Source organism: Heterocephalus glaber, unplaced genomic scaffold, assembly GCF_053883595.1.
Source record: "Heterocephalus glaber isolate CG9 unplaced genomic scaffold, H.glaber_assembly_v1.0 deba00001461, whole genome shotgun sequence".
Lineage (NCBI taxonomy): Eukaryota > Metazoa > Chordata > Mammalia > Rodentia > Bathyergidae > Heterocephalus > Heterocephalus glaber.
This window is the reverse complement of record NW_028258308.1, coordinates 17144053-17160719: the sequence shown is the minus strand read 5'-3', so window position 1 is coordinate 17160719 and position 16667 is coordinate 17144053. Positions and strand designations below refer to the sequence as shown.

The 16667-nt window shown below is 34.4% G+C and overlaps 1 protein-coding gene and 1 non-coding gene across 4 annotated transcripts in view; both read right to left on the bottom strand.

Moving 5' to 3' along the window:
• Window positions 1-767: 767 nt before the first annotated feature.
• Trappc11 (trafficking protein particle complex subunit 11) overlaps window positions 768-16667 on the bottom strand; it is a 55440-nt gene continuing 39540 nt past the window's right edge. For 2 of the 3 annotated variants that reach the window (XM_004852988.3, XM_021264973.2), the window contains exons 26-30: window positions 16381-16492; window positions 12871-12962; window positions 11415-11548; window positions 10680-10847; window positions 768-2925 (exon numbers count right to left, since the gene is read on the bottom strand). In XM_004852988.3, coding sequence (XP_004853045.2) covers window positions 2881-2925; window positions 10680-10847; window positions 11415-11548; window positions 12871-12962; window positions 16381-16492 — 551 coding nt within the window. In that variant the 3' untranslated portion in view covers window positions 768-2880. The remainder of the gene's footprint in view (window positions 2926-10679; window positions 10848-11414; window positions 11549-12870; window positions 12963-16380; window positions 16493-16667) is intronic. The other variant, XM_021264972.2, reaches the window with a different exon arrangement.
• On the bottom strand, window positions 11959-12062 carry LOC147826741 (U6 spliceosomal RNA). Its single transcript, XR_015438755.1, has one exon. It is a non-coding gene; the product is annotated as a U6 spliceosomal RNA (small nuclear RNA).

The window sequence follows — 16667 nt, the reverse complement described above, 5'->3', positions numbered from 1 at the left end:
CAATGCTGGTATGGAAATTACAGCTCAGATTCTTAATAGCTATTCTTAAGACTATCAACTGAAGACTTTATATTCTGGGTGGAGATAACATGGGCCAGAAAAGAAATGAATGAATTAAAACAAAAATAATCTTTCATTCAGGTAATTAAACCCTCTTAATTTTTTGAGGACTTCAAAGATAACAAATCTAAGACTTTCTAGAAAAGCTGAGTTGAAGGGATCATAGTTGCAAGTTGGTTTAGGATGATAACAACTACAAAATCGAGCAAATTAGGATATTTTTCCCCTCCAAAAGATATTATTCTCATCCTCTTCTTGGTAACTAACACTTGGATTATCTACTAGTACTTACCTTGTTTACAGGAGTCAAACTTTTATACTAAGCCCCCCTAATTTATAGTACCTTATTGAAAAATTATTATCCCTGAACAGTGTGTGTGCTGGTGGAGAGCAATGTGGATAACCAATGGTAACAGAATAGAAAGACAGCCAGTAGACATTTTCACAAGGGACAAATGATCAGGGTTGATGGCTCAGAGACAGTGCAGAAAGACTGAGGTCCTTCTTGACACTTAATACATTAATGAACCAAAAGCCCCTGCATCGCCACGATGGTTTTGATTTATGAACGCAAGGTAGATCATGATTTTACGTGTCTCTGAATTAAAATTTTCAATTTCAAAACACACACAAAATCTCTTCATGGTAGAATGTACAATATGGGAAAATTCCAGATTGGAAAAGATTATTCATCACCAACTCTTAAGAAAGATCAAGAAAAAACACGGACGTGTTTATTTGGTATATTTACAGTAGAAGACAGTTAAACAAATCCCATTGATATCAATGTTAATTTTAAAGTATATATTAGTGACTCATTTGAATGCACTTCATCTTGACAATGGCAGTTGTCTCAAATGCCAAACATCTGAGACCTTTATTACATTCCCACTGCACAAAGAAAGCCTCTCAGAATTCAAACGGACCTTAAAGATCTTTCTTCAGTATTTTTCAAATTGCAGTTTACATCCTATTAGTAGGTTGCAAAAATCAATTTAGCAAGTTATAGTAAGGGAAATATTTTTAACAAAACACAGAGGATACAAATATAAGAGTACACAGAATTATTTTCTGAAATTTTTTAGTTTATATATTTACATGTATACATTTGTATGTATACATACATATATACACACATATATATATATATATATATATTCATATATGTACTGCATTACGGAAAATCTATTAGTGAATTCTGATAACATGGACCTCTCCAGAAAATGCACAAATATCTCCTTCAGCCTTCCTATCAAAGTAGTAACACAGACAACCTTGGCTGGGCATGATCTTTGGGCCAGGCACTGCTCCAAGCTCTTCTCTTGTATTAATCTACCATCCTCATAACAAGCCTTTGAAATAGGCCTTACTATCATTTAGTGAGTAACTTGAACAAAGTCCTAGCCAGCAGAGGTGGGATTTGATTTCTGAGTCACACTCCCAAAGCCCGTACCCGAAAAGCTGCAGTGTAACAGGAATTCATGTCCTTCTGAGAGTCTATTCCACCACAGGTCAGCAGCAGCAGTTGTAGAACAGATACCATATCTCAACCCTATTCCTTTTCGTGTGTGTGTGTGTGTGTGTGTGTGTGTGTGTGTGTGCGCGTGGTACTGGAGATTGAACATACTGAGTGACATTCTCAGATCTTTTTATTTTGAGACAGGATCTTGCTAAGTCACCAAGCTGCCCACACTTTTGATCCTCCTGCCTCAGTCTCCCAGAGTGCTAAGATTACAGACATGCATCACTATGTCCGGCTTCTTGATCCTATCCTCTTCATTATACCTCATATAACTGTGTTCTTAGTTATACCTGTTTTGTGAAGCTTAAATGAAACATACTCAAAATAATTAAAAGAAATATACAAGTATATTTAAAAGATGTTTATTTATATCACTGTTTCCTTTCTACAACACTTCCACTTTTTAAATGGAAAAATGTCCAAGAAATCAGGAAATTGTACATTGTTAAAATATTTTAACAAAGAAAAATTTCACCTTATGATTTTTATATTAATTTTCAAGAGTTTTAGATAGTTCTTTTGAAATTTTATAACATAACTGAGAGCTCTTATTCGGACAGTGAATCATTTTCCAGAACTTTTATTTAGGAAATTATGCTTATAATAAGGTCCTTACATTTCTACCCTTTCAAAAATACAAACCTGCTCCATAAATGATCCACATTCTGGTTGTAGTAGAATCTACTTGACACTTTCTGATAGCAAGAAAAAATATTCTGACACTTTCTAATAAAATCACTTTCATCACAACTTTCTGGAGGTTTTCAACACCAGGCACACATCTGGGTGTGCTGCAGCATGTGCATTCTGAACACACACTGAATTTAGTATACGTGCTGCCAAAGCGAGCACCACACCCTGAATTTATACAGATACATTGTGTTGGGCCATCTCTGTAGGAGACTCGGAAGGGATTCAGAACTTCACCTGTGCAGAGACTGGTGCATTCTTCTCTCTTTGTCCAGTCATATTTGGGATGCTTAATTTCCCTTGGCTACTTACATACAAATCACTATTATGAAATTATTCACTATTCATAAAATGACTTTCAATAGTAACAATGGTCAGACATACTTTCATGCTGCACTGATAGGTTTCAAATATTTATTAGTAAAATTACAAGAGAGGATGATTTTTGTATATTTTAAGCACAAGTTTCTCTGAATAGTTGGTATAATATTGTTTTAAAATAGAAAAGATTAACTTTTTACCATGATCAAAGTTATAGGACACAATGAAACACCTATAAAGCTCTGCCTTGCTCCTCTGTAAGAATAGTCAGGAGCTGGTCTTGAACATCATGCAGCAGCAATAGAGGTATCATCTGCCAGTCGACCCTGTGGCTTGAAAGTGGAAAAAGCAAAATCAGATTACAAAGTAAATAATGACAAGAAAAACTCCAATAATTGAAAGGATTTTGAAATTCCTAAAACTGTTTTACAAGAACAGAATAAATATGTGCAAGTATACAAGTAAAAATTGTTATTGTCTTTTTTTTACCCTATCTCCTTTCTTAATTTTAACCCAGAGTGATAACTGCACAGACTGGCACTGCCCCTGTGGCAGACATCACCCGCTGACCATGGATTTCCACCACTGGGTTCACTGCAGTCGAGGCTTCTGTCCTTACCTTGTGTTCAGCAGCTTCTGCCAATGCTCACTGATGGCAAGCAAATGGAACCTGGTTGCCACTCTTGCCTGAGAAAGTTTTATTCTCTCTCTTGCTCAGGGCCCTCCTACATCTCAAGCTTTGAGTAGGGCCAAAACCTAAGCTGATAGACAAGTTCCTTTGGGGAATTCTAGATCTTATAATTTCCTGTTTGAGAAAAAAGTGATTTGCAATGACCACTAGAGTATCTCATAATGCACACTGTAAGGACAGAAGGAACAGAAAAAAATTAAAATTCCCCTTTCTTTATGGCTGCTGGCTACATAAAATGTAGACCATCACATCAAAAAAGTCAATGTTAAAATGTATTGGGACTTTTTTTTCAAGCAATGGGGACTGATGGAACTGCTTTTGATCGTAATATTTCTGATAGGTTAACAACATCCCAGAGAGTTATCTTGTAGCCAAGAGAATTTTTGCAAGTAATTGCTTCATATAGCTATACAATAGCAGACCTGTATAGGGGAAAGCAGGAGAGACAGTGACCAGGAAATGCAACAGAACATTGTCACAACTTCATAATCAAAAGCCAGACAGTGTGGTGGCACATGCTTGTAATACCAGCACATGGCGTGCTGAAGTAGGAGGATTGTCATGGGTTTCAGGCCAGCCTGGGTACACAGTGAATGCAAAGCCAGCCTGAACTACATAGCAAGACAATTCTGAAAAAGAAAAGAAAAGAAAGAGAAAAAGAAAAGCCATTTGCTCTACTTGAGACACAATGATTCCCAAAGGATTCCCCGAGACAGTGATTATATGTATATATGTATGCATGTGTGTATGTATAAATGACATGTACATATGTACATATAGGTCTCTAACATTCAAAGTGGAAAGGGAATGAGCAGAAGAACAGGTTCCTAGTCTTTACTTTTATTCTTCACATAATCTTTATTACTGATGGAAGTTGCTCAGTTTTAGAAACAAAATAATGGCTTCCCCTGGTTAAATACTTGCCATAGGTTTATAGGCAGGGACAGAAGATGAGTACATTGTGGAATTAGAAAACTGAATTATTCAGAAGAAAAAAATATTGATCTAAGCTTGCTCTAGGACAGTGATGGTGAACCTTTTAGCCTGCTGAGGCACGTGTGTCATAGGTCTCACACCTCTGCTCTAGGATAACACTCTCTAACATGGCAGCCATTGATCACATTTAGTTACTAAGCACCTGAACTGTGGCTAATGAAACGAAGTAATTTTAAAATTCAATTCAATTTCAAACGATTTTAATTTCAATCTTAATAGTGGCTACAGGCTACTATATTGTACAGAACAATTCTAAAGTTACATAAAAGTGTTCTAGGATGTAAAATTTTAGTCAGTGATTGTTTAATAAGAATGGGTAATCTTCAGTCACTGTAGTATGACAGGCTGATATTTTTTAAAATTGACAAAACATTTATTTATTTATTTATTACAATGTGTTTTGAAATACGTACACTATGGAATGGTAAGTTTTTAAAACATTTCCCAAGTTATAAAAAGGAGCTGGCTCTGAGGATTCCAGTTCATATTTTTGGCAGCAGTAAAGTTACTAGAAGGTGGAGTTGTATTTAGATCATGAAGGTAGAAAAAAGTATATTTCCTATGCTAAAACCTCTAAGTGTTTATTTTCTCGTACCTTCCCTTATGAATTTAAACATTATCCCAAAGAGGCTTATCCTGAGAGAAAATAAAAAAACTCAAATGGCATGCATTAATTGGGATTCAACTTGGGAGGACAGAGTAAAGAATAAAAGAGATTAGATGATGGAACCAAAATCTCTTCCTCAGTATGATTAATTCTAGCATCTCAAGCTATCCCTGTAAAGCTAGAATATGATCAAGTCTGGGTGACAATTAACACAGTTCCACAATGATTAAACTAGTACTTCTGAGCTGAAGAATAGCAAACTTCAAAAGTCAAACAGCTAAAAGGAATTAGAGACCACGCTTCCCCTGCCTCTCCCCTACCGGGCCACAGGCCCTTGCTCCTGCAGAGGGACATGCACAAAAGCGAGGGAGCAATGGAGGTATCTTCACAACATGATCAAGTCAGTGTTTAAAATGCTACTGCTTAACAGGTAAATCATGGAAACAGCCCAAATGCCCATCAACTGACTAATGGATAAAGATGAGGTATTTTTATACAATGGAGTACTACTCAGCCACAAAGAAGGAAGAGTTTCACACGTTTATAGCTAAATGGATGTACCCTAACAATATACTCTTAAATGAAATAAATCGAGACCCCAGCCAGCACACAGGAGGCAAGCTGCTCCCAGTGCACAAGAGGAGGCTTCTGGGCCACCATACCACCCCTGCCAACACACAGGAGGGGAGCTGCACAGGTGCCAGCAGCACCCCCGTCCCCCGTAAAAATGAGAAGACACATAAACAAGTCTCAAAACCAGACTTCCAGATCACTCACAGCAACCCCAAAGGGAAATAAGATGGAACACTCTGATATTCAACCACCTGGACTCCCTGAACTGGCAACAAGAGAGGATCTGGAAAAAATGAAATCAGAAATAATTTCTCAGATAACAGCAGAGATTGTGCTCATAGTGCAAGACATGATTAATAAATTTAGAGAGGAGTTCAGGAACATGATGGAATTTCAACATAAAAAATAAATGGAATCCATAAAACAGATGCAAACAGATTTCCAGGAGATTAAAAACTCCACTGAAAGTCTACACGGCACAATGAGCCAATGTGAGGACAGAATTTCAGAAACAGACAGTAAGATTGCAATTAGTGACCAGGAAAAGAAAAATTGCTTTAAAATTGTAAGGGACCATGAGAAATCAATCCAGCAGCTAGTAGACAATGCAAAGAAGAATAACATCAGACTGACTGGAGTCAATGAAGAAACAGCAGAGAGTGCAGATGACATAAAAAAACTGTTCACAGAAGTGATGGCAGTAAACTTCCAAGCAGAGGAAAAGAACTTGACATACAGATAAGTGAGGCATATAGGACTCCAGCTAGCCTTCATCAGAAAAAATCTACACATAGGCATATAATTGTTAAGATTCCAGAAATGCAACAGAAGAACAAAGTTCTACAAGTAGTTAGAGAAAAGAAACAAATCACATACAAAGGAAAGCCCATCAGAATCACAGTAGACTTCTCAATGCAAACCTTCAAGGGAAGAAGAGCTTGGAGTGATGTATTTCAAGCCCTAAAAGAAAACAGCCTCCCACCCAGATTGATGTACCCTGCAGAATTATCTTTCAAAATTGATGGAGAAATAAGATATTTTCATGACAAAGAGCACTTTAGGAACTTCATGAATACCAAACCAGCACTGCAAAAAATTTTAGACAATATCCTAGGAAAAGACAACAAGGATCACAACAAGAAATTAAATGCAAAGGGGGAGAATCCAACAAAAAGAAAAGGTCATGACAAGGATAAGGCAATATGTATGAGTTATAACCATCAATGTTAATGGTCTCAACTCACCAATCAAAAGAAATAGACTGGCAGAATGGTCAAGAAGCAAGATCCAACAATATGCTGCATACAAGAAACACATTTAATTCAAAAAGAAACTCATACAATGAAAGTTAAAGGGTAGAAAACAATACTCCATGTGACAGGAATCCCCCCAAAAAAACAGAAGTAGCTATACTTTTTGCAGATCAAGTGGATTTCAAACCAAACTCTGAAACACTCTGGAGCCAAGAATTTCAGAAAAGGGATACTCAACTTGTATGTACAAATCTACTGTGAACATGTGTTTTCATTCCTCACAAGTAAAAAAATTAAGAACAGGACTGTTGGTTCTTAACAGTAATACAAGAAATTTCTATATTGTTTTCCAAAATGGTTTTATCATTTTACATTCACATTACCAGTATTAGAAAGTTCTAACTGGTTCACACCTAAGCTGACATTTGTTCTTTTAAAACTTTTAACTTCATCTGCCTAATGAGTGAATAATTCAATCTTGTTATTGCTGATTAGTATTTTTCTGATTCTAGTGCGGCACACCTTTCCTTGTGCTGTATTGGCCATTTATCATCTTCTTATGTCTACTTTTTAATTGGGTTGTCTATTAATGAGCTGTAAGAGTTCTTTATATATTCTGGTCATAGGTTATGTGCATCGTAAATATGGTCTAAGGACTACTTTTCATTTTAATGATGTCATTTAAAGTTCTAAATTTTAATGGAATCTCATTTATCAATTTTTTTCTTTTATACATCATGTTTTTTATATCCTAGGAAGTTCTTGCCTACCCTAAATTCATAAACTTTTTGCCTTATAATTTCTTTTTAAAGTTTTATACTTTTAGGCTTTCATATTTAGGTTCATAGATCCCTTCAAGTTATTTTTATGTATGGAAATAAAGGGTTGAGGTTATTTTTTTATATATGGATACCAGGTGTTCTAGTGCCATTTGGTGAAAACACTATCTTTTCCTCTGCTCTTGAATTGAGTTGATGTTCTACAAACTCAGTGGACCATATATGTGTGGTTCTATTTCTAGATTCTCTGTTTTATTCCAATGATCTATATGTCTTTCCTTACACCAACACTGCCTTGATTACTGCAGCTTTAGAGGAAGTTTTAAAATTAGGTAATGTCTTCCAACACTGTTTTTTTTTCCTTTTTCTTTTTACTTTTTTAGGTCCTTTGTACTCCTACATAACTTTTAAATTTCAATACCCAATTCTTCATTTATAGTAAGTATATATAGGCCTCAATTTTTATATATATCTTGTGTTTTCTAATCCTGCTAAATTCAAATACAAGTTCTAGGGGCTCCTAGAGACTTCTTAGTATTTTCTCTGTAGATGATCATTTCATCTACATATAAAGATTTTACTTCTACCTTGCCAATCCTATCCTAATTGTGTCATTTTATTGCCAGACTATTTTGGTTTGGGCCTGTTTCAAAGTTTAATGGACAGATGAATAGTATGCATATCTGCCCTTGTTCCCCACTTTAGGGAGACAGCATTGTATCTTCTCCATTCATATAAGGCATTTTTGCTGGAAGTATGGAGTACATGTCTTTGATCTGCTGAGAAGGTTCTGTTCTACTTCTAGTCTCCTGATAGTTTTTACCATGAACAGCTATAGAATTTAGTCCAATAATTTTTCTCCAACTACTGACAAGATCATATGATTTTTTCCTAGGACTGTTAAAATGATGACTTTTGGGGGTGGATCTTCCAATGCTGAACCAACACTGCCATACCTATAATAAAACCATTTTCTACATACTGCCAGATCTGACTTCTAATAGTTTGTTTTGTTAAACAAATTTCTATCTATGTTCATACGTTTTTCTTCTATTATCTTTATCCAGTTTTAGGATTAGCACAATGTTGATTTCCTGAAATGAGGGCGAGGGGAGAAGTGATCCTTTTTTTGCTTTAAATGTTTGCTATAATTTATCAGTTAAAATGTATATGAGCCTGTTGTTGTCATACAGGTAAGTTTTCAAGCTAGGAATATAGTTTCTTTAATAGGTGCTATTCAAATTTTATATTTCCTCCAGAGTTAGTTTCATTAATTTGTCTTCCAAGGTACTTCTTAGAAGTTATCAAATTTATTTCAAAACAGATTTTTGTAATATGCTTTCTATATCCTTTTAAATTCTGTAAAATCTGTGGTAATGTCTCCTAGATCTTGATATTGTAATTTAAAAAATGTATAATTGATATTGTGTAATAGGAAGAAATGGCTAAAGGAGCAGGGGAAGTGGGAGGGGTAAGGGGAAGGAAAGAAGGGAAAAGAAAAAATATGAGAAAAGGAAAAAAACAGAAACAAAGTCTTTGCAAATAGGGAAGGGAGGGCAGGGGAAGGGGAAAAAAATAAGAACCAAGATACTCATGTAATGGTACAAGATCCCAATGATGAATGTAACTGCATTTTATACTTAAAATGTACCAGTAAACTTAATGGGGAAAATAAAAGAGAAATCGAACACACATGTTTAAATACTGCATTGTTTCTCTGGTGTGAGAAACCAAAAGTGGAAATAAAGACTAAAGTGTATAATAGATATTGGGAAACAGGAAGGAAATGTTCAAATGGGAAGAGGAACAAGGGAGGAGGGAGGGAGAAAGGGATAAGAAAAAAAGTGAAAACAGACGAAAAAATGGAAACAAAGCTTTTGTACATAGGGAGGGGAGGAGGGCATGGGAAAAAGAGGGCAGGATATACCATGTACAGGTGCAAATTCCCTATGATGAGTGTTATCATTATTTATGCCTCAAATGTGCCAATAAATGTTTTGCTATATTGAAAAAAATAATCCCTTCTTGGCCTTTTGGCTAAAGTCAAGTGTAGTATATTTAAAAACATAAAAAAATAAAATGCTACTGCTGAAATCTAAGGACATTGAAAATTGAGATTTTTCTTTCACAACTTAAAAGTGTGTGTGACAGGAGCTTGGAAGGATTAATAAAACAATTTTGTTCGGTAGGTCAAAAAGTAATGTATAAGTTTGGAAAGATAAAAGCAAGGAAGAGGGTGGTGAATACATCCACACAGAGTAATTTTTAATTTACCAAATCCTGGATTATTATAAATAAGAAAAGCTCCGTAAAACTCCCATAAGACACAGAAAAGGAAGCAGCAAGCACTGTAACTAATCATTGTGAAAGAGGGTATTAAAAAAAGAAGCCACATGGAGTCATATAAATGGAGTCACAGAGGAAAACCAGACCCATGTGGAGGGACGGCCCTAATTTTAGACATCTGAAGTGATTTAATCAGAGATGTGATGACAAGCTCAATTAAACACTTGTCCTGCACAATACACTCTCTCATATCTGACTAGGACCATCCTATATACTCTTTATTGCAGGAACCTAGAAATTGTAGAATTCTTTAAAAATCAAAACATTAAAGTACAGTACAGTTTCTGATCATCTTCACAAGAAACTCAAATCCAGTATTAAAAAGTTATCCATTTGATTAAAAACTAGTTATATTCTACAATTCATTTTTTGGTGGTTGGGGGGGTGTGTGATACTGGGGATTGAACCCAGGGCCTTTGTACTGAGCTACATCCTCAGTCCTCTTTTTATTTTTTATTTTGAGACCAGGTCTCAGTAAGTAGCTTAAGCTGGGCTTGAACTTGCAATGCAATCTTCCTGCCTCACCCTGCCAGAGTGCTGGATTATACCCACCACACCCAGCTCAACATTCTACGATTCTAAAACATTATTACTATACTAAAAAGAAAGCATGTTCAAGGATACCATAAGGATAAACCATCAATTATCTAAGGGAATAAAAATCTTTGAAATAATAGTCATTTTATAAGAATGAATAGTAATACTGCCAAGTTCATATAATAAAAGTCAAACTATCACTGATAGTCTCAAAATACCATTCAATTAAATTTACATGAAAAAAAGTCTTTTTGTATGCTTTTAAGACAGTGAATTTAAAAAGCAGAACATCTCTAAATCTTACCTTTACAAAAATACTGGTGGGTATAAAACGCCTGAGCAGCTGGTTTGTGAAGTTAGGAAACCTAAGCAAGTTGATGTTGAGAGAGGGCAGTGGCTGGTATCCGGCCATTAGAGGATAGAAATTGTATAACATTTCCTGTTCAGTGCCAGGCAGAATACGTAGTCGAATCTATTCATAAAAAGTTACAGAGAAAGAGAATCAAATACACATACTTGCAGTACTCATAAGCTGCTACCCCTCAATCATTTACAAAAGACAAACCACTGGTAAATTCTAAATCAAAATTTCCAAATTATATCTAAATATATCAAACAAGTAAGATCAAAATTTCTATGAGACTTCATGGACAGCTCAGAAGAAAAACAGGTTTTCAATGTTGGTATATTCAGGCCTCCCAGCCTTAAATTAAAACACATACACACACATAAATGGGAGATTTAAGTTTTTCAAGAATTCTAAAAATATAGTTCAAGGAATTGTGAACTTTTGTTCTGTAAGGAGAATCTGTCTGATTCTGATGATGTGAAAAGGGGAACCCATACCTCTATAATAAGTTGAATTTAAATCTTGAAAAGTGCTTAAAAATTCACTATTACCAAATATAAATTCATCATTATCAAACAGTAGGGTTCAGAGTCTGTCTTTAACTGTTCATTTATAAAAAGAAATGCACAGCTCTCCATTTCCTAGGCACATGTTTGTGTCTACATGAGAAACACCACGAAAGGCCTGTACCTGTTTAAGGCCCGAGAACATGAAGGCATCACTGGGCTCCACAGAAACTTCCACATCCTGAACTAAGTTAGTCTTATTCTGTAGGTGATACTTGACAGGTAATGATTCTCTGACACGTCCAAATGATGGCAGATCTATAACAGAAAGATAACACATTACTCTTCGTTAAAAAAATAGGGGCTTGTTCATAGTTTGTTTTTTTTTAAATGAGTATTTAATGATATCATTGTTTTCTTGCCAGGTAAGAAAAGCTTTTGACTGGATAATAGCTACAGGATAATGATCAAACAGGTTAATAAAATGTCTTCTAAAAAAATTTGCATAGAAAGGGCTTGGCTATCAGGAGCTGAATTACAAATTACAAATATTTTTTTAAAAATCTACAAATAATTTTCCAAAACATCAGTCATGTTTCCTACATTGGAATAAGCAAAAGCTGTATTTTAGTCAAAGTATAAACTTTCATTCATCTGTCCATTTATATATAAATGTTGTTTGTGGGTGTGTGTTTTACAGTTCTACACTTTTAATTTTCCTGAGATACAAAAACATGGAATGCTTCTTGGATATGGGTGTTATCCTTGTGCAAGGGCCATGCTAATTTTTCTCCATGTCTTTCCAATTTTAGTATATCTGCTGTTGAAGCAAATACTATATATTGTTTTTACAAAGTTCTTCTAGACATCAGGGTAACCAAGCAGTTGATAAAGGGAAGTTTCCAGTAAAGAAAGAAGGCCTAACACACAGGTAGTGATAACATGCTTCCTGATGGGAGCACATACCATTAACTATGATGTATTCTTGCCAAAACTTTGGACTTGACTATGACTGGGCCTACAGACTATTGATTTATAGGGCCAGAGAAATATTTTAAAATATACCATGTAAACACCAAGCTGTGGGAAGGTCTACTGGACAAATGACTTGGTTTCTTCAACAAACAAGGAAGAGAGGGAAACGGAAAAAAGAAGAAAACACAGAAGTGGTAGAGAAAGTCATACAGGAGAAGACAAGGAGTAAATAACAGAAGGAAATAAAGGGTGTAAAGGAGAGGGAATCACCTATAGATTTACATGGATAGCATGAGAATTAGTCATAAATTACAATATATAGCCCTTAAACTGAAAAACATTCAGAGTCAATTAGAAAAATTTCATCAATGAAATCTGATATTAAGAATTTATTGCTAACTATTAAGATCATAATAACGGCATTATAATTATGCTGACAAAAAGCCATTATTTTTAAAGAGGAAAACTGCAATATTTATGGATAAAGACATATTATTTGTTTCAAAATAACAGGGGAAAAAGGAACATGTAGAGATAGAGACTTCACAAGACTGTCCATAATCTACTTATAAATGTTGGAAATATTTTGCAGTAGAAATGTTAACTACAATTGTAGGAGTTATTCTTGAATCTTTTTTATTAGGTAAAATTGGAATTCCTGCTACCTGCATTCACATGGAGAGGGATATTTTCTACAATCACATGTGGCAGCGTGATGATAGTACTGATGACAGGGATGTTTTCCATGGCTGAAGTCCTATGGCAGAAAAGGTCATCTTGTAAATTGACATTTTATGTACAGAGTTAATAGATCAAATACAGGGAATATATATGCTTATCATCTAGTTTCAAAGGAAATACAAATTACTTATCCAACCTCAATACTTCCTTAATGAAAGTAGTTTTGTAAAGCAAGTTTTTAGAATCCCACTTTTGTTTTGAGTGTCTCTTATGAATAAATGTTACAACTCAGGGCTGTGGTCTGTTGCCAGTGGGGAAAGGCAGGAGTTGTGTTAGACTGTTAATCACAAAGCATGCCATTTAACTTAGGCCTTGCTCTGTGCAGGAAGCAGTGTGGTGATTACACTACTAAACAAACTATTTCACTGAGGAGGCTTCATAGACCGGCTTCACACCCCTTCAAAGGGCACTGTTCTCACTACAAGTACACAGTGGAAACTGAAGAATTAAAACAGATTTTACTATCAGAAAAAAAGACTGGTATTCTCATATTTACAAAAACAAAGTAACATTATGAAACTGTTTGATATTTATATTCAGGGTGGAACCACAGAGGTGGCTAGCAGCTATCTAATTCCTTACGAGAAGTCTTCATCTAGAGGATGAAGAGTTGACATTCTGTGCAAACCACTACCAAGCAAAAGTATCTATAAGGCAAGCATCTAAGCCCTCATCAGTGATAAATAAATATATCTTCATAGTATTATGGTAGCATGATGGAATAATTAAGCAGTTCCTTTGAAATGCTGCTTCAACTCATAAACATATATATGAAACTAAACATGAGTATAATAAATTCAGAAGTAGGGGAAAGAAAAATTGGATTTTTAAAAATTTCTTAATAAAATTATATATTTCTCTATTATCAGTTTTTAAAAATTCAGCTTTACATTCTACTATGGTTAACAAATACAGCTCCTGAGGGTTCTCAATGATTTTTCAAAGCATACAGGTGTCCCGAGGCCACAAAGTTTGAGAGCTGCTAATTTATAGCTTTCTTTTTACCTCTGACCTTTGTCAGGCCTTAGCATCAATCAGAGTTCTTCATTAAAAAAGCCACTAGAGAACTAGTCTTCATGCTCCATGTTTTACATACAATTTATAACATGAGAATAATAATAAACAATGTAATGTACTAAACATTTTTTGAAGGCTTGAAAGGGAACTTTCTGAACTTCCTTCAAAGTTTCTGATTTTTTTAGGCTTAAAATGTTATGATTCAGTTAATCTGGGTAATTCATGCCCTTTCCATGACAGCTATTACATTCATTACTCTGAATTGTATAAAACTCTCATTACCCTAAGTTGTAGAAAACATTTCCTTATGATGATGCCTACCCTGATACCTTTCTCACTGAGTAATATATTATATTCCATTGTAAAAATTTGGAAAATAATTGAGCCATACCAAAAGAGTAATACATGAAATATTTATCTCTCAAGTTTAAGAAAGAAAATATTAAGATATAGTTGAATCTTTCTGCACAGCCCTTCCTGTTGGCATTCTTCCACCCTCCCCACCAGAGATAACCACTATCCTGAATTTGGAATCTATCATTCCCACTCATGCCTTCACACTTTTCCAAATTATGTATGTAGTCTAAAGAAATATATAGTATGTTTTATATATTCTTCGGTGTTTTATAAATGCAACTTGTTCCTATTTTCATCTGTAGCTTGCTTTGTTCATTTTTACATTAAGATGTTGCCAGGTATAAAGTAGTTCATTCATTTTCACTGATAAATAATATTACAATGTATGAATGTGCCACAGTTTGTCATTTGTCTGTTGACAGGTATGTAGTTTTTTTCTTTTCTTTTCTTTTTTGCTATTGTAATCAGTGCTGCTATAAACATACATACCCTTTGTGTACATATTTGAGATCTCTTCTAGGTCAACAGGGTTACAGGCATCCTCAGCTTTACCCAGAACTGTCTAATGTATTTCCAAATCACTTGTTCTAATTTATATTTCACATTTTTTATAAACTTGGTATTGTTAAACCTTTCCTTTTCCACACTTTCAGGGTGTGAATCTCAAGTGTGATTTTGTCATTCTTCAATTACTAATAAGCTTGTCTCCTTTCCATATGTTTACTGGTAACCTGGTTTCCTCTGCTTTATCTAAGCTGCCTACTTAAGTACTTGCTCAACTTTCTGATAAGTGACTTGTCTTTGTTTATGATTTATAGTTGATATGAATATTAATCCTTTTCATTTAAACATGTTGCAAACATATTTTCCCAGTTTGTATTTTGACTTTATGGCATTTTTTAGTGAACTAAAAAACTTAATTTTAATAAATCAAATCAATCAATTTTAAAGACTTGTATTTTCTGTGCTTTATTTAGAAATTCTTCCCTACGCCAAAGTCATAAAGCAACTATCTTATATTTCATACTAAAAGTAATAAGATTTTGCTTTTCATAATTAGATCTTCAAATATACCTAGAATGAATTTTTATATATAATATACAGTAGAGATTCACTTTTTTTCACAAATGGATAGCAAATTGTTCATCATGTGACAGAACAGTTCATTCTTTTTCTACTGATCAACAATGTTACTTCTATAAAACATCACTTCAATGTATGTGTGGATCTACAGATCTATTTCTAGACTCTCTTTTGTCCCATTAACTTGTTTACATGTCACTGAGCCAACACTATATATAGTGTTGACTACTACAGTTTTACAGTAAGTCTTGAACTCTAAAAGAGCAAGTACCATTTGCCTATTTTTTTTTTTTCTGGAATGTCTTGACTATTTCTGATTTTGTGCCTTTCCATATGAATTTTAAAACTGAGTGTCAAGTTATACAAAAATGAAAGAAATCTATTATAGGAACTGCATCAAACTTATAGAATAATTTAAATCTTACACAAACAAGACCATTGTGTATTTTTCCTACATATTTAGGTCTTCCTTTAATGTTTTAAAGTTTTATAGTTTTCTCCATAAAGGCAACGGAAGTCTTCTATTAGGTATATTCCTAGGTATCTCAAAACTGTGGTTGGTATCTAAATAATACCTATTTTAAAAGTATATTCCCTAGGGGCTTATTTCTGACATATAAAAATGCAACTGATATTTTTATATTGATGTGTTATCCACCAACTTGGCAAAATTCTTGATTTCCTTAGGTTTTCTAGGTAGAAAATTCTACTGACTACAAATGAGGAACAGTTTCACTTCATGTTTAACAATAGTCCTATCTTTAGATTTAGTTCAGCTAGATTTCATTACCATATAAGTCACCAGTTGTGACAAAAACAAGTTACATTTTCCTTTTTATCTTTTGTTTTTACACATCATCAGTCATATTCATGTGACTTCTGCTCTTCAGAAAGATAAATGACAATGGCAAATGATACACATATGTATTAGAATAACAAAGACAGTGAAAAAGAGAGAGGGTTGATATAATTGTTACCTCTTCCAGGAGATAATATAATGTCCAGTTGCTACACCACCTTCAACATTTCCAACAGATGGGCACTGAAGACAAAAGCACTCACTAGCACTCTCTCCAGTCTGTAAGACAACTACAAGAAGAATCTTTATAATCTTATGTAGTCATTTCATCAGTGAGCATTTCATATTAAAGAACTGTAACAAAGAAGGATACCTATCAATTAAATATTTATAAGGACTTGAAAGTAATGCTTGGAGATGTTACATGATTTTTCAAGATCAGAAAGCCCAGTATTATGGCAATCT